The 18,685-nt window shown below is 36.5% G+C and overlaps 1 protein-coding gene across 13 annotated transcripts in view; it reads left to right on the forward strand.

Moving 5' to 3' along the window:
- The window catches only part of Agtr1 (angiotensin II receptor type 1), a 41,631-nt gene extending 27,340 nt beyond the window's left edge, over nucleotides 1-14,291 (forward strand). For 7 of the 13 annotated variants that reach the window (XM_087186313.1, XM_004834413.3, XM_087186310.1 and 4 more), the window contains one exon: nucleotides 12,284-14,291. In XM_087186313.1, the coding sequence (XP_087042439.1) occupies nucleotides 12,331-13,410 (1,080 nt within the window). In that variant the 5' untranslated portion in view covers nucleotides 12,284-12,330 and the 3' untranslated portion in view covers nucleotides 13,411-14,291. Of the gene's footprint in view, nucleotides 1-985; nucleotides 1,124-12,283 lie in introns of all 13 variants that reach the window. The other 6 variants (XM_004834410.3, XM_004834412.3, XM_021252846.2 and 3 more) reach the window with 2 other exon arrangements.
- The last annotated feature ends 4,394 nt before the right edge of the window (nucleotides 14,292-18,685 follow it).

An 18,685-nucleotide genomic window follows, 5' to 3' on the forward strand; every position in this document is an offset into this window, starting at 1 on the left:
ATAAATGATAAATAGTACTGTAAGTATTAAGCCATCATTGTGTCCTTTCAATTATAAATCAGATACCTGCAGAAATACAGAGAAGAGTAAAATAATTTTACATTCTTTAAGCTTAATTGGACACTTGTATGTCACCTTGTGCTCAGTTATATAGTGAAAAAGATTAAATTGACATTTTTTCCCATTGACATAGCTAATCATCTCAAGGATACTCTATCTATCTTTATGTGAAGGTCAGAGTGCAGTAGCTCCTGCCTCCCCAGTGTATAACATTGGGTAATGATGAAGAAATAAACTTTTTAAGTACTTTGGGTGATTTCTATGTATAGAGAAGTTCTACATAAATATTTCTCTGAGAGGAGGGTTTCACTCTCAATTTATTTATAGACTTCTCCTATCTTATGGGAGATAAGAATTAAAATTAATTGTGCAGGAAAAATAAACAAAAGATTTCAAATAGCCATGGTCTTCAGCTGGAATGAATAACTGCAAAGATTTTGAAATTGCAAAGGAAGAAGTTCAGCCAAAAATGTTTGTTTATAAAAACTAGAATGTGTCAGATATTTCCATCATACCAGCTTATCATTTGAAATTTCTGCTGGCTCAGATGAAATTGAGCTTTTTCTGTTTCCTACTGCTGGGTTCCCTCCCTAACCACAATTGCTTTCGGGTTGGAAGTTTGCAACTTGGAGGACAAGAACAGAATCAGCTTAGCTAGCTGGAAGGACAAGAGGAGAGTTTTAATATCTTATGAAGAAAGGGTAGCATTAACAAGCTTGTTGTTACACCACAGTTCAAGAAGAGTAGGGTTGACGTTGACAATTGCTAACTTGAACAATTTTGTTGATGGTGATAAAACCAAACATCCATTGTGGAAAGTGAAGGTGAGAAAAAGAGAAATTCTCAGGGCAAAGTAAAACAAGAGGAGGTGGTGGTCTTGGTGAGGCACAAAATGTTCAAAAATGTCCCCCTTCTCCTTCTACAGTTGCTGCTATATGAGGAATATGCTGCTTCACCACCCAGCCCTCCCAGGCAGAAATGCTATATTTTGCCACTTTACAAACCAAGAGATGCATCTGATTTTACATTTAGAGGAGGAACAAACTATCACAAGGTAGAAAAGGTACATTATCTTATTTAGCTCTCTTGAAAAGAGTTCATTTTAAACTCCCACTTGGACTCACACAAATGCAGGAAATATATTTTAATTTCAAATCTGATGTGTGACATCTGGTAACTCATTTATTGCTAATGAAGTTTTCACAGGAAACAGCAGCCCCTGGTATCTCATCTTATTTTTCAGTTGGGAAAGTGTTGTTTACCTTTTATTGGCCCAAAATCCATGCCTGTTATCACAGTCTGTTTAATTAGAAAGCCCGAATAGCCCAACGTAGAAAAGCAGTGGAGTGGCAAAAAAGGCAGATAGGATGGTCAAAATTTTGTTTCCCAATCATTGGTGTAGTATCATCATAATTCATATTTTTAAATTATATAGGATGTAAGAAAACTTATCAAAGTAGTCCAGGACAAGCAGCTTTTTAATAGTATTTTTCAGCTCCTCTCCCCAAGTCCACCCCTTGCTTGTACTTTAGCTTGTTTACTTCTAGAAGTTTCCTTATCTCTCCTATCCAAATTTGCTTGCAGGGGGAAATAGTCATTTAGAACATAGTGTGAATTTTATAACACTAACAAAAGGTCCAAGCTCTAGGAAGTCCATATACATAATCTCATTTGGTATGTCCAACAATTCTATGAACCAGACTGGACAGACATGTGCTTCATCATCGTCCACTATGAACATCATTGTTAATACTTCCCAATTGGAGGAAATGAATCACAGGTTGAGTGAAAAGTCAGCCCATAAGAAGCAAGTCATGTGCTGAATTCAGATCTTTTGGTTCCTGTCATTATTCTTTCTCCACTACCTTAACCCTGACTCTCCCCTGAGCCACTGTGTTTCCTCCCCAAGTAGATCCTAGTTCTAATGGGAGGTGTAGAAGTGGTACCTCACCCCATCCCACAAGGTAAAAGAATTTTAGATACCTGTGAGTAGGTACAAAGAGCATTTTACTAGATGATATCCTGCTAGACATACCTAGCTAAGCCAGACGTAAATGTGTAAAGGAACACATACTTAATGAATAATTCTTAAGCAGTATTAAGAATTTCTCACACTTCAGTTTCTGATGCTTTGTGAGGCCAAATTAAAACATTTTAGCTCAGAGTACTTTTATTGTGCATTGGATTTGGTTGTGCCTATTAATCATGGTTATCAGCATTTAAACTACACTTGCAAATCAAGATGCCTGCAATGCAGTCTTTTTCAAATATTAGTATGCATCAGAATCGCCTAGAGAGCTCATTAAACATAGCTTGCTGGACCCCACCCACAGAGTTTCTGATTCAGTACATCTTGGGTGGAGCCTGACATTTGCACTTCTAGCAAACTCCTGAGTGAAGCTGAGGCTGCAGACACCAGCATTTATTAGAGACCTTGGTGAAGGAAGCACCTGTGCTGAGCTGTCCACTCCGACAGCCAGCCCGGGGAAGAGGAGCACTGGGAAGGTAGCTACTGAGATGTGTCGGATGCTTAAATTACATTCTGGATTTTGAAGAAATGTTACAAATAAATGCCAATAATTTTCACATTAAATAATAGTCTGGATATATTGGGTTATATAAAATGTTATCAAAATGAATTTCTCTTTATTAATGTGGCTACTAGAAAAAATTTTAAGTGCATGTGTGGTTCACATTATATTTCTTTAGACAGTACTGACCTGAAGAATCAAAACATAGAAGATAGTGGGTATCACAGAGGACTCAAATCTTTAAACACTTAGGGACAAAGAAAATATGTCTGCTTGTCAGATTTGACCTAAGGGCCCTAGTTTGTACCCAAATACTTGCTGCCACAATTTTAAATGTAGAACCCCTATACATGTCCCATTTCACCTTCTTCCAGTACTAACTAAGTGCCTCATTGTAATTCTTTTTTTTTTTTTTTTTTTTTTTTTTTTGGTACTGGGGATCGAACTCGGGTCCTTGCGCTTGTGCAGCAGAGGGCGAAACCACTGGGCTAAATCCCCAGCCCCTCATTGTAATTCTTAAAGACACTAGAGAATGATAGTGAAAATATTTCTGAATATAAAAATTTCATTACTCTTTAAAAGCTGAGCTTTCTTTCATTACATTCATTTCTCTTACCCCTGATTATAAAATGGCTACATGTCTCAAGTGCTTTTTTATATATTCCAAAGATCTCAGTTTTTAACTCCGCCAATGATGAGATAGAAATGAGAACAGGTGTTGGTATTCCCATTCTAAATATTTTGTAATGTTTAGGGAATAACAAAGTAAGGGGATAAATTCCCAGTGTAGATGGTGTGGCTGGTTTGTGGCAGAGCAATTCGGCCAGGACCCCAGGCTGGTGCCTCTCTGGCAGACCATTCTGCTGTGCTTCAATTTTCACAATTTTAATGGTAGAGGAAGTAAAAAATAAAGTATGATGGATACAAGGCTGACATTTGAAAAAGAATTTTAACTATGGTAAAATCAAATGAACATAATCCTTACAGCATTCTTTATTGTAGGATGAGAGTCCCTTAATTCTTCAAAATGTTGACTAGCATAGTACTTCAAATACTAAATGATACCTAACCATGAGCTTCTTTTCTGATACTCTGCCACACCTAAGTCTTTTCATCTGAACAACTGAACCACACTAATGAGTTAGCTAAACTTTGAAAAGTTGTATTTTCCCACAATCTGAGACTAGGTTCACTTTGCATGAGTTACTTTAATAATGTCACATTGTACCTCACATTTCATAGGACAATGTAATATTGACTCCCTAACAACAGGGCATGGTTTTAATTTTGATTTTCAACCACGAATCAATCTGCCTGTACTATTTCATCTTGTAGGGCTGCTAAGTAAAGCAAGAATTCCTGAGAGGCTCACAGCCTTTACTGATAAATGGAGTAAAACAAGCTAGTCTGGGAAGGACCCAGAACCTTCACTTTGACTCAGTATTCTCAGGTCATAACCAGGATACATCAGAAACATTTCTTTAAGTGCTAGCTAAAATTTTAAAATAAAGGGGAAAATCTTGTAACCCTAATAATCTTACATCAAGTTTCTTTAATCATCTTGGATAAAAGGTAAAACTTTTTGTTTTGTTGATCATCTTTGGTGAAAGATAAAATGTTTTTCATTTTTAGTATAGAGTTCTTGTGGGTGTTTTTCGGTTGGTTATTTGTTTGCTTGTTAGTTTTGTTTTGTTTTGTCAAGGTCTCACTCTGTACTTCAGACTGGCCTTGAACTCACTATGTAGCCCAGGCTGGCCTCAAATTCACAGTGATCCCCCTGCCTCAGCCTCATGAGTGCTGGGACAGAGTTCTTGTTTTATATAAAATATTATTATTTGGTTGGGGGGAGCGGGTACCAGGGATCGAACTTGGGACCTTTCACTTGCAAGGCAGGCGGCCAAACCACTGAGCTAAATCCCCAGCCCTATATAAAATATTATTAAATTGGTACAAAAAAATCAGTAAAAATAAATATAAATAGACAACTGATTTTATGATACATCACAGGTCATTTCTACTTGTGAAGTCAAATTGCCCATGTCTTTACATGATACATGTAAAGAAGAAAGATTTCAGAAGAAAGAAAGAAGAAAGATTTGAAATTCTGTTTTTGAAGTGTGTAACCAATTGGAAGATATAAAAGCAACTGGTTCAAGGTCTCCCAGCCTTGAAATCCAGAAGTAGAAGTGTCTCTCCACATTGTCTAGGACTGATTTGCACAAGTGTATCCCTATTGCAATCAGAACACTGAGCAATTTGGAGAAACTGTACAGTATATTGAATATTTACTCCTTTTCATTTAAAATTTGTGGTTAGGTGGTTTGTTTAAAAAAACTTTAATTTGTAATGAATTGCTATGTAAGCAATAATGTCTAGCATAAAATTATAAGTATCCAAAAATACTATAATAGTGTTAGAATTTCTAAAGGGTAGAATTTAATGTGAAATATACAGTTTCTGTTACAGAATGAAATTCTCAAAGTTAAAGTACAGTGGTTTCACACAAGAAATATAAGGCTTTGTTCTTGAGTTGCATGAAGCAATAGTTACTGACTGAGAGGCCCACATTAGTACTGTTTTCTCCATCTGTTGAAAAAGGAAATCTGTGAGCAGTTTCCAAGAGCCATATTGTTAAAATGATGTTTCCTCCCCATCATGGCCAATATGCTAATCTGTTGAAATGTGGTGATGATTCTAATGGGGAAATTCTGTAAGTTCATAAGTTTGGAGAATTTGGGAGTGTAAGAAGACAGGAATTCATTTATATATAGGCTGTCCTCCAAGTTAGTTTTCATTTTCTTTTGTCCTACTCTCTGGAACCTCTCTCCAGGCTCCCATGGAGCCTTCATCTTTGACATAATATTTTTTACTAATGCTAGCATCTCAGAGGAAGATATTTAAAGTACATGAATTAGACTTGAACTCATATCCTTCACCCTTGTTTTTCTTTCCTTTTTGAAATAAAATAAAAACAACAAAAGCCAAAAGTTTTAGATAGTGAGGAAATAAGAAGCCCTGACATATTCATCCCAATGAGTTGTTTAAACTATAGTTTATAATAGATAGAGATTTCTAGAGTGGAGAGAAGTTTAATTGTACTTTATGCCTCATTATTAGATACTTGTCTTGAATAATTCCCAAGAAGCTAAAACATGGGATTAACATTTTACTTTCATTGATATTTATGTCCTAGGTTACAAGGAAGTTATGAATTTTCTTTCATAAAGCTGGGTTCTTTGGGTTTGGGGATATTTTGGACGAAGCAAAAGGGAAAACTAGTTGGGGAGGTGGAACATTTAACTACCAAAACCACAGCTGAGTACAATTGGTACTTAAAGAATTAAGAAAGCTGCTTGCCCTGTTTTCATTTTGTATGAGATCAGACCACAGTGGGTGTTATTAACTTAAGAAGAGGGCCAGAAACCACCATTTATCACTTAGACATATGAGGAGTTAGATCTTCAATATTTCATTAGTATGATATCAATAATTTCAATGAAATATGTTTTGTATTGATTGAAATATTCACCCAGAAATTATAAGGGTGAACAAAATCATCTCCATGGAAAGCATTTAGCATAGAGTAGTTGGATCAGGATTGCCAACCAAGAATGTGGTATTCTCCTGTGCGTCTGACTTGAGATCAATTCCAGACATTTGTCCCACTGTTCCAGGCACACTTCCATGCTCCTCTCTCATAGCTGGCAAGATTACTAGCATGGAGATAAGTGCAGCTCAGAAAGGCTTGGGTGTTTCATCAAAAGGCATGAATGTAATCTAAAACTCACAGTGTTCAAGCAACTTAAGTATTACCTCCAAATACTGTGCAAAGCAATTTCCAACCAAAACGAACAAATGGATTAAGCAGGCATAGAAATTATCGTTCTTGCTCTAAGTCCCAAATCCTAGATCACAACTCTATACATGAGTTAAGACCACATAGTTCAGAGAAGGACTAATACTGGATACACAGCTGAGAAGAGTTTTACCAACTGCACCAGTGTGGAAGTCAGGGGCACTAGAGGCATTCCTAAAGGCACTTAAATCTGGGATTGCTCGTTAATGCCAGGAATGAAAAACTATTGACTATTCGTGACCAAAGACTAGAAAATTTTAGTATACTACCAAAGTACAGAAGTAGGTAGATGGTCTAATCTAGAGTATCTGCAGAAAAAAATTATGAGTTGAAAACTAAGCTCACAAATGAAAATTAAAAACTTTTCCAGATCAAATGAGTGCTGTATGTCCAAGCATAAGTTTCACAAGTTGCCACTATCCAGATCGACAAATTTCTAAGGAAGTTCACTGCCACCAAAGAGGGGCACTCAGCCAAATATTACAAAATCTGAGAAGGCGAATTCCACAAGAGTATTGACAGATCAACAAATAGAATTTATACCAAGGAACAGTTAGGTAGAGACTCAACATACCAATGCTAAAAATGTTTGAAGAAATAAAGAAAAATATAGACTCCATGAAATACGAACAGAAAGTTTAAAAATAAGGATAGAGTTTTACAAAGAAACAAGTAGACTCCTTAATAATTTTATTGCCAATGTCTGTGTGTGAATAAATTCACAAATGAATATACACTCACAGTTGCTCTCTTCAGCATTACTGGGATGGAGGAACACATAGAAAGAGAAACAGATGCTTTCTGAAGCCTGAATGACAAAATAACTGCAATAAAGAAAATGGTTTTTGAACAGAATGGTTTATTGAGCTGTCTAACTCTACAAGGAAATGACTTATAAACACTGGACTGCTCTTTTTTGATATTTGAGAAAGATACTTTGATAGAAGATGATTCTAAAATATAATTACTTGGTCTTTTAGTTCTATCTTTATTATCACAGGAAACTATGGAGTATTTTTTTTCTTTTAGATTACAAATTCATTTACAAAGCAGCTTGTAATGAACAATTTAATTAGATTGGTTTCAGCCTGCCTAAAATCTTAAGAAGGTATTAATATTGTAATCAGAAACATGGGGGAAATATTTTTAGAATGAAAAGAAAGAAAATCCTCCTTTTAATGCTTATTTTGAGGACTCGGGACACTGTGAAGGAGTACAAGGTAATTCCTAAAAAATAAGCAGTGACTAAAGGTAGCTTGGCAACAATAAGCAAATTCCTATGTTTGCAGCAGACTGAAGGTTCCTGGTGACTCGGGGTAAATTTGTTCAGCTGCTTAAGACTATTTTTATCCATACTTCTGAATAACGACAGCTTGAAATTTTTAGCCTTTTAACAGTAACATAAAGAGGTTTGCCAATGATAAACCATTTTTTAAAAATCTCATGGTTTCCTTACCAATGGCCATTCTGAGTAAATGCCTGATTTGTGTTCAAAAAATAATAGTAAGGTTCAAATAAAACGTATCTACACTTGCTATCTGAAAGATACATCCAGTACTTTCACATTATCTCATTTACTTCCCACAATTATCATGTACAATAAGAATCACTATTCTCTTCTTACAGATGAGGAAACTGAGGCTCACATTCAGAGAAATGGAGTGACTTACTCAGAGCCACATATATTAACAAGTGGTACAGGACAGTTCGATTAGAAATTTTTCGACTCCAAACTCATCTTCTTTCCCCAAAGGGAAATGGTGCTACAGAATTCATGTAAATCACAGAGCCTACATAAAAGTTACAGCAAGACCCAGAAATAGGAAAAAATGGGAAGAGGTAGATCTTCCTGGTGGCTCTTTAAAATTATTGTTAAATACATAAAAACAAAAACAATACGTATTACTGAGGTACTATGTAATGTTTCAATATATGTATCCATTTTGAAATGTTTACATCAAGTGAAATATGTATGCCTCCTCAAATATTTTTCATTTCTTTAAGGTGAAAACATTCAAAATCCTTTCTTCTGGCTTTTTGAGATTATATAATACATGATCATTATTTTATCACCCTACTGTGCAATGAAACACTAGAACTTCTTCCTCCTGTCTGTTACTTGGCACTCAGGGACTCCTGTGTTTTTCCTGGGCTCTACCTGCCCCTAATCCTCCTAGAAAGAGAAGTAAGATGTAACTGAAATAGAATGTTTTCTAGGCCTCAGAATTACGGCTCAGAACATCTTTCTCTGCAGCATCTCACCAAAACTCCATTCTTCAGCTTCAAAAAGAAAGGATCCCCATGGTTTCCCACTAGTTTGTTGTCCGTCTAAAGCAGCTGGCAATCATCAGAGATCCACCTTTTCCTCTTTCCTAAGAACCATGTTTCTCTGGGGAAGCTCGTAGTGGCAGCAGAATGCCCCATGTCATCCTCATATTCAGAAATCCCCAGTGCACATTCACCCCAACACCTCCAAAAGAGTTAGGCAACATCTGTAAACTTACAGGAGCAGTTTCCCAGTGATGATGCTGCAGATGTTGCTGAGAAGGGGACATTTCAAGGGAAGTCTCTGCTCCACCTTGGCTAGCCAGCTGCCTGCCTTCATATTTTTACCATTCTGTTTCCCATGCACCCCCTGGAATCTAAGTGCTTTCTTTTATTCCTTTCCCCTTCCTGAACCCTACCACTCCATACTTTCCACTACACTTAATCAATGACAATGACAAAATATTTACATGCCTAGTATAACCAGGTGTGGCACAACCTTCAATACAGGAGAGAGAATTCAGTCTTTAAGGCTTTTGCCTCCCACAGCTAGACTTGAACACCACAAAGGAAAAGAGTGACTGTGGCTTTTGTCGTTTTCCATCCTTGATACCTGCACACAGTAGACGTTCAGTGGCCACGTGATAGATGAATGCCTGCTGCATATGCTATTTGCATTTCTGCTTCCCTATTCTTTCTCTCTTTCCATCCCCTACCATTCATCTCCCTGTTTCCTCCACTCTTAAGTATGAGAAAGTGTGTTTCCTTATTAGGCAGGCAGTCTTAGTCATTCTACAAATGCTTAGGCAAAATGTTCTTCTGATTAGTACATTCAACACTATGTCCAGATTCTCAAGTGATACACTCATTAAAATGATAAATACTTCACTATAGTTTTCAGGGATGCTTTCCCACCTGGTTCAGAGCAACCTATTACATATTAAACAGTAGTCATTGTGAATTGGTGGGAATGGAAGAAGAGACTGACCTCAGCTTGGAACAAGTTGGAGTTCAAAACTATTCTTGTAAGTTGGGCTCTCAAATGCAAACTTTTCCCCATTCTATTCCATTATGAATGCTCATTACAGTTTCAGACTAGTCACTAAAATTCTACTCACTCCAAATATAGGATTAATGGAACCAACCTGATTGTGTACCCACAAAATAGGATCAAAAGGGAAAAGAGGGAAGAAAGGAAAATCTCCTCCCTGCTTTGGTATTCTAATATAGCCGTTGTATTTCTTCCTATTTTTAGTGTCCTTATGCTCAAGCAGAACCAAAGATTTACCTCTGCACCAGTTTTCAGTTTTGGCATTCAACCAGGCCCTTTTCAACCTTTAAGTTTCCTTAACTTTGGAAATGCTAATTTTTTTTTTCCTAAACAAAATCCAGCTGATCAAAACTAGATGTTAGAAGAATAACAAATAGGCACATTAATCCATATTAAGACATGAATGACTTTTAGCCTGTAAACCTTTCATGAAATAATTAACTTGTAATGCAGAATATTTATCTAATGAAATTATACTTCTATATTGGCATAAGTTCAATAACTAATAAAATGAGTGGAAAAGTCAACAAGGCATAGGAAAGTCCTTCTAAGTGAGAAAGAACTAGCCATATCTCCTAAAAGCCTAGTCCTAGGTTTTATTAAATTAGTCCATCTTTTCATCTTCTGTCTTCTCACCCACACATTTGTGAAAGCACCAAAGGGTTGTTTTGCCTGTTTTTTTTGCTTTTGTTTTCTTATTTATAGTGAGGCTAAAGTTGACACAGGGTAGTTATACTAGGCTCTATAAAAGAGCAGACTGTAAATTAGTTTCATAAGCCTCATAGAAGTCAGTCTCAATATTCTGCATAGCATTGAAGTTACTTATTGTCACTCATTCATTTGACCACACACTCTCATTCCCAAGACCTTTGTCATCTGCCTCCTGGTATGTTCCAGTAGTAAACAGGATGATTCAAATTGGCCTCCCTTCAAGCAGCTGACAGACCAGTGAGGAAGACAGATATATCAAGACAAAGTATCACAAAAGCTGAAAGGGCTTTCCACAGAATGTAACATGTGACATTAATGTTCCCATGAGCAAAAAGAGAAGAAAAAGATTTGGGTTGTATACAGTTGAGTGCAAAATGAAAAGATAATGAGACCATGGAACCAAATACTTGGATAGGAAGAATAACATTACTTGCGTGGCGAAGGCATCTGCAGTCTCCTTCCCAGGATGGACTTCCTGATGGACGCAGATGGCAGAAAATGTGTTCGTTTTCAAATCACATAAATGATCAGTTTGATTTTTGATTATGTAAAATATTGGAGCAAATATTTGCAGAAATCCTTGTAGATCCCTTGCCTGAGCATGTGACACTTCCTAAAATCCTGAAGAACTGCTGCTATTTCAAGCCCTCCCCAAAGACAAGCCTTATTGATTATCTTGGCTTAATCTGGCATTTGACAGCCTGGCTACACAAATGGTTAACTTCAGAGTTAACTCCAGATGTGGCTAGCCGGAATGAAATTGAGAGGTTCAGAGATTTTTACCAGATGGAGTTGAAGTTAAAGAATAAGCAATTACTGCCTATAGAGGCCAGGAAAATCATGGCAAAAATGCTATTTTCCAAAATACTGAGCCCTTCCTCTTACCTGCTTTAAATCTATTCCCACAATGCCAATTTCTCAGTAACCTAAAAGCACTTATTGTCACTATTTAAGGGGTAATGCTAAAAATTTCTACACCTAAATGGAGTGTGAGATGAAATAAGTGGTTTAAATAATAAGATACAGATGTATCATACTTCTAATGTTAAAGATAAATTAACATCACTTACCTCAGGAATAACTTTCAAGTTGTTTGAATAACTAATTTAATTCAGCAGTGGTTTTCAATATTTAGATTATGCTTTGAATCTACTGGAAAGGTAGAGTTTACTTACAGAAAAAAATGAAAAAGGACCTAGACAGTTTTCTTCATATAGCATGCCACTTTTATTTATCTGGAAGACATTTATCATTTCCTTTATAGACACTATGTTCTAAAAATTATATGTATTATATGTGTGATTTTTTTTGCAGTACTTTTGATTAAACTTAGGACATTGAACAGAACTACATCCCCTGGTCTTTTTTTTTTAATTTGCGACAGGGTCTTGCTGTGTAGTTTAGACTGGCTTTGAACTCACTATATAGCCTAAGCTAGTCTCAAACTTGCAGTGATCCTCCTGCCTCAGCTGCTCGAGTGCTGGGATCACAGGCATGCACCACCATGCCCAGCTATTTTTTTATTTTTGAGGCAGAATCTCATTAAGTTTCCAAGGTTGGGCCAGAATTTATAAGCATCCTGACTCAGAGTCCTGGGGTAGGTGCACTCCACTACACCTAGCTTATAATTTTAGACTATAAATTCACAATGTTTCTTCAGAAAATGTAATCTAAATTTTTTTCTTAAGACTAAACATGAGTAAAAAAAAAAAAGACTAAACATGAGTTACTGGATTTAAGATTGAGCAGTTTACTGTTTACAAGTGGGAGTCTAGATATTTTACCTTTTTATTTTTATCTTTTTTCCAGGATCATTTGGTGTAGTGCCTGAGATTAATTCGACTCAGGAGATCAAAATGATCCTCAACTCTTCTACCGAAGATGGTATTAAAAGAATCCAAGATGACTGCCCCAAAGCTGGAAGGCACAGTTACATATTTGTCATGATCCCCACGTTATACAGTATCATCTTTGTGGTGGGAATATTTGGAAACAGCTTGGTGGTGATTGTCATTTACTTTTACATGAAACTGAAGACTGTGGCCAGTGTTTTTCTTTTGAATTTAGCACTGGCTGATATATGCTTTCTGCTGACTTTGCCACTGTGGGCTGTCTACACTGCTATGGAATACCGCTGGCCCTTCGGCAATTACCTGTGTAAAATCGCTTCAGCTAGCGTCAGTTTCAACCTGTATGCCAGTGTGTTTCTCCTCACCTGTCTCAGCATCGATCGCTACCTGGCTATTGTTCACCCGATGAAGTCACGTCTTCGACGCACAATGCTTGTTGCCAAAGTTACTTGCATCATAATTTGGCTGTTGGCTGGCTTGGCCAGTTTGCCAGTTATTATTCACAGAAATGTATTTTTCATCGAGAACACCAACATCACAGTTTGTGCTTTCCATTATGAATCCCAAAATTCAACCCTCCCCATAGGCCTAGGCCTGACCAAAAATATACTGGGTTTCATGTTTCCTTTTCTGATCATCCTTACAAGTTATACTCTGATTTGGAAGGCCCTAAAGAAGGCTTATGAAATTCAGAAGAACAAGCCAAGAAATGATGATATTTTTAAGATAATTATGGCAATTGTTCTGTTCTTTTTCTTTTCCTGGGTTCCCCACCAAATATTCACCTTTTTGGATGTATTGATCCAGCTGGGCATTATACATGACTGCAAAATTTCAGATATTGTGGACACCGCCATGCCCATTACCATTTGCATAGCTTATTTTAACAATTGCCTTAACCCTCTTTTTTATGGCTTTCTGGGGAAAAAATTTAAAAAATATTTTCTCCAGCTTCTGAAATACATTCCCCCAAAGGCCAAATCCCACTCAAACCTATCAACAAAAATGAGCACACTTTCTTACCGCCCCTCAGATAATGTAAGCTCATCTGCCAAGAAGCCAATGCAGTGTTTTGAGGTGGAGTGACATGTTCAAAACCTGTCTGTAAAGTAATCTTGTGAAGGAAGGAGCCGGAAAAACATTCCTCGACAGTGCTTCACTACCAAAGGAGCATTAGCTACTTTTCAGAAGTTAAGTGGACTGTAGCTACTTTCCTAAAGCTCTGAACAAAAGATTTGCTTTCCCTTTTCAACAACAACAACACCAATAACAAAGAGCCACATTTTGCATTAAATAGTTGATGGCTGCTCAAGAATGTCAGAAACTGGATGATTGTGTCGATTTGGAAAATTTTACTGGCAGAAATGGAATCTCCCCATTTTTCTCTTGTTCCATTATTTTTGACTTCCACATAAAGGTGTTTAGAATATGTTAAATCTCCAGACAAGCAACAGGAGATCAGAGCTCAGAATTGTTCTGCCCAGTTTCCAATGGGAATAAAGCTTTTGTGTCTGCTTAGCTTTTACCAACTGTGACCCCACTTGTACCTGCTTCTACGCATTTTATACAAAGACTCACAAAGCAGGAATCGCTATATTTCAGAATCTTTTGTGAAATTTGGCCAGAGTCCTAAAAACTCACACTGCCAAAACATTGCCAGCAAAGTGGCTTGTTTGTATAATGGTGTTACTAACATCACACATAAAAGTTAAACTACTTGTAAAGCAGTTACTCTGTCCCAGGTCTGTCTTCCTAGTCATATTAATTTTATTTCATAGCTGAGAAGTGTATATAGTTTGTGGTAAAAAGATTATATATCATTAATAATGCTTTACTGTTTTTTAAAAGGCATATATTCTACACATATATGTGTACATATATCCATGTCTCTGAACTGTTGTTATTTGATTACAATCTGGCAGTTATATTTACCTTGAAATAAAGTAATTTTATTGTTATGTATCTAACCTTCATTCCTTAAAATAGATGATGATTTATTTTATTCAATTGTAAATTTGAACATATTTTCATTTAAAGTTTAATACAACTAATAGTTTAATATTATTAGTTATAAGGTGGGGGATTATTTCAGTGATTCTGCCACTTGCCTCGCAAGCACAAGGACCCGAGTTCGATCCCCGGTACCAAAAAAATATATATATATTATTAGTTATAGATTTTTATATCATCTCATCATTGAAAAGATAAAGAGGAAAACATTACATGGAATACACATACCATTTTAAATTTTCCAAAGTTTCTCATGTAACAGGAAAAGAATTCTCATTCCCTATAACTCTAAAATAATGTTATTTTACTCATATTTTCAAAATAATAGGATATTCTAATTTTATAATCATTGTAGGAAATTTAGAAGATATAGAAAAGTATAAAAAATAAAAGTTATATTTAGTTCTCCAACTCAAAAATGATCACTGTAACATTTAATTCATTTCCTTCTACTTTTTTGTATTCATTATACACATGTACATATAGAAATTATGACACTGAATCATAATGTAGATAGATCTTGGTATATAGACTTTTCACTTAGCATCATAGCATCCTAGTCTCCTACTGCATTAAATATTTTTCTAAAACATTTTAATTTCTGTACAATGTTACAAAATTCAGACATATCCTAATATTGTTAGCCAGTCATTGAATTGGAACACTTAGGTTTTTGCTAATTTTTTCAGTATCATAAAAGCAAGCCCCAGGAAATTCCAGATATTTGCTATAAAGGATGGGATCCCTGAGGGCTGAGAAGAAAGTAAATCAGAAGAAAGTGAGATAGAAGACTGAGCAGCAGACAGGAGGCTGCCTGACACACTGGGGTGCAGACTTTCAGGGTAAAGTACCCTGCTGTTTCCTGAATTATTGTAATATGCTTTGCACCATGAAATCTTAGAAGAAGAAAGGAGGACCCTATGTCACTGAGGGCCAAAATACATAGCCTGCATGCTGTCTGGACTTCCCGACAGACAGGGACCTGGGTCCTCTCTGCATGTCACAGGGCAGCAGTCACAACATCCACCCTGTCTGGAGCCATGACAGAGCATTCATTCATCAAGCCAACCCATCTGACTTGAGAAATGTTGTACCTGAGGTTTAAAAAAAATAAATTTCTACCATCAGAAAGAGCCAGTATTAGAAATCCGACTAGCCTGGGTTTTTTTCCATAAAGATTTTGCTTTTTTTTTCATGCAGCTTACAATGAGAGAATTTAGCTTTCATAATATTTATTTCTAACTCATTCATACACAAGCTTTAGATAAATAAATCTCTAAGAGTTTAAAGACCTTAAGATTTACCCTTCAAGCAATGTGATAGGAAAATATTTATCTATACACACAAGAGATGTAAATTTGATGAATAAATGATGTTAATTCTGAAACTATTAAAAGTGAGTTTGCTATTATGATTGCTTTGCTTCAAGAATCCAAATGATGATGAGGCATTTATGCCCCCGGGCCATGACATATAAAGCTTCTTTTGAAGAACTAAACAAGATGACTGATAGAGAGTTTGGCTGAACCTCCCAGTGAATTGGGATATATCTCATGGAACTTCTTTTCCAAGCCTGATGAAGTTCTGCTATGCCATATGGGCACATACACTTGCTAAATGATAATTTCCCACAAATAAACAAATAAGCTTCAGTCCTCCAGAATGCAGGCAGATAGAAAGCTGACTGGTGTCTGCCAATAAGGAGAAGCCCTGGGAGGGTTCTGCATAGAGAGGAGAGCATCCTGTACACAGACTGCTGCGCAGACCTGCTGCGAATCAGCTAGCACTCTGTGACATAAGAACCCCCAGATGTGCATCCCTTTTGACTGGTAGCTTCCTCCTAGCCATTGCTGCTGCAGAGAAGTTTCCAAGGAGTTCTGACTCCACACAAAGCAAAGTATATCAGCCAGAGAATATACAGGCAATTCGCTAAATAAGCAACTACTATTCTCATTCATTCACATACATAGTGGGTAATGGGGATAAAGAACCTCTCCACTGACCACACTTTCTTGAGTCCCCTTATCCACTCTACTTTCTTTGAGAAATACACCCTATTTCCATTTGTGTGAGCACTTTTAATGAAGAATTTGGATAGAGCTCCCCCTGCCCCACGCTGCCAACACACCCAGTGGAAGATGTGAGAAGACCTAACTAAATCAGCCCAGCGTGTGCCTATGGCTGCAGGAGGATAGGTATATGACCCAAATGAACCTGATCATAGTAAATTTGCGACTTTCTAGGAGCTACTGGACAAAATGTTCATTCTTTTTCATGTGGAGTCTAAATGGATGTGAGGAGCTGTTAGAGCCATTTTGTCACTCTAATGGGAGGTACAGGAAGTTCCAGGATTTCTAACAGCATAAGAATACAACCAAAGTGATTTTTTTAAAAAGTGGTTTAAAAAAAATGGACAAAGAAATGGAGAAGAACCAAGGCTTTATGACCTAAGTGGAAAGTGACTTTCTATGCCAGCAACTAAAACTACCCTCTAGACCTCTCTTTTTTTCCAAGCCAGACTTCTTTCTCTTTCTTTCTCAACCCAGTTGATGATGGGTTTCCTATCAACACTGTCCACTACAATCCAATTTTCTGTGAAATTATTATGGCTATCATTCATCAGATTCTTACTGCAGAATAAGGATAGGATTCTCTCTACTTACATGCATTATATTATTTAGTACTCATAACAACCATTCCTGTCAGTTCTGTTATTACACAGTGACACAGAAGAAATTGGTCCTGTGTAATGTAACGGAGATCTTGGAGTTGAATTAAAATTTTAACCCAGGCATTTTGACTCCAGAATCTGCCCTCTTATTTTCTAAGCTATATTACTCTTCTTTGCACCCTTCCTCAAAAAAAATACAAACTATGAATCATGTAAGGCATTTCCAAAATATTGTCTATGCCTATTTGTTTAAAATTAATATAATATTAATTTTATATAATTATTTTATAATTATAATTATTTAATATTAATATAATATTAATTTTACTTAGGACCACATTTTCTGGATTCCAAGCTAGAATTACAATAGTCTTTGTCCATGAAAATTGGGCCCACTAATGGAAAGCATTAATTGACCTTACACAGCATAACACTTGATTTTATGTTTATTGTAATTTGATTTTGGATGAGTTTATATTGGGTCTAGCAAAGAACCAAGCTACAACTGTTAACTGTCACAGTAATTCATTAAATGCTCCTATCCTTTCTGCAGCCAAGAATTTAGATAGCATTCACTAAATGGGAGAGAAAAGGAAATTCCTAAATTAATTTTCATGTCAAGTTTTTCCTTCTTACAGCCTAATGGAGTGATAAAAAATATTATAGAGAGATGCCATTATATTCTGAGAAAGATTTCCTTTTAAAGTATACAGTTTGGATTTGGCAATAGATTTAGGTGAAAAATAAATTCGAAATAATGAAAACAAGTGTAATTTATGTCACTTGTGCAAGGAGACCTGAAGGATAATGGTGGTAAGATCAAACCCATGAGGCCAGGGAACAATTCCAGCAGCATCATTGAAAACAATCCCAAAATAGATGGTATTCAAGACAGAGTGAGGCTTAAAAAAAAAAGTCACAACATTACAAGCAAAACATACTCACTGTTGCACCTTTCACTTCTAGTTGTAGAGCAGACAGAAAGGAGCAATTGCACAAGAAACTTTTAAAAACAAGCCATTTGGCCACAGGCTGAGGGAATGACCATGACATGATAAAATCAAAGCCCAAGATGAATCAGAAAATAGTGATGCAGACTATCACGAGGGAAAGTTAGGCAAAGAAACAGATCTGTGATTCCTGGCAGAAAGTGTACCCCTCAGGGGATACTTGGCAATCTCTGGACATACGCTCGTTGTCACAACTTGAGTGAGAATGTTACTGGCATCTAATGTATAGATCTTAAGGGGTGCTGCAACCCGCATGAGGAACTGTGTTGTCCAAAATGTCAATAGTGCCAAGGCTGAGAATCCCTGAGGGAGAGAAAGAAAGGAAAAATACCACTTGAACCATATGAATTGTCTGCAGGGCATTGTGTTAAGTAACAAAGTGCTGATCTCCTGATTTTTATAACCCATAAAGTGCTTCTTCCCCCTCTGTTTTTTCTGTGCTAGTCACTGCAAATTGCATTGCACATGAACTTCATCCAAATAACCTACTTTATGGGAAAACACAGTTGTTTTTAAAAAATGTAATTTCTTGGACTAAGTAGGCAAATATATTAATTTTACCCTAAAAGTGGTACATTTTAGTCACTCGTGAATGTTAGGAACAAAGGCAGCAGGTAGCATGATATAAATAAATGGTTAAACCCTCACTTCCATAGGAGACAAAAGAGAA

The sequence above is a fragment of the Heterocephalus glaber genome, unplaced genomic scaffold (assembly GCF_053883595.1).
Source record: "Heterocephalus glaber isolate CG9 unplaced genomic scaffold, H.glaber_assembly_v1.0 deba00001504, whole genome shotgun sequence".
In the NCBI taxonomy this organism is placed as follows: Eukaryota; Metazoa; Chordata; class Mammalia; order Rodentia; family Bathyergidae; genus Heterocephalus; species Heterocephalus glaber.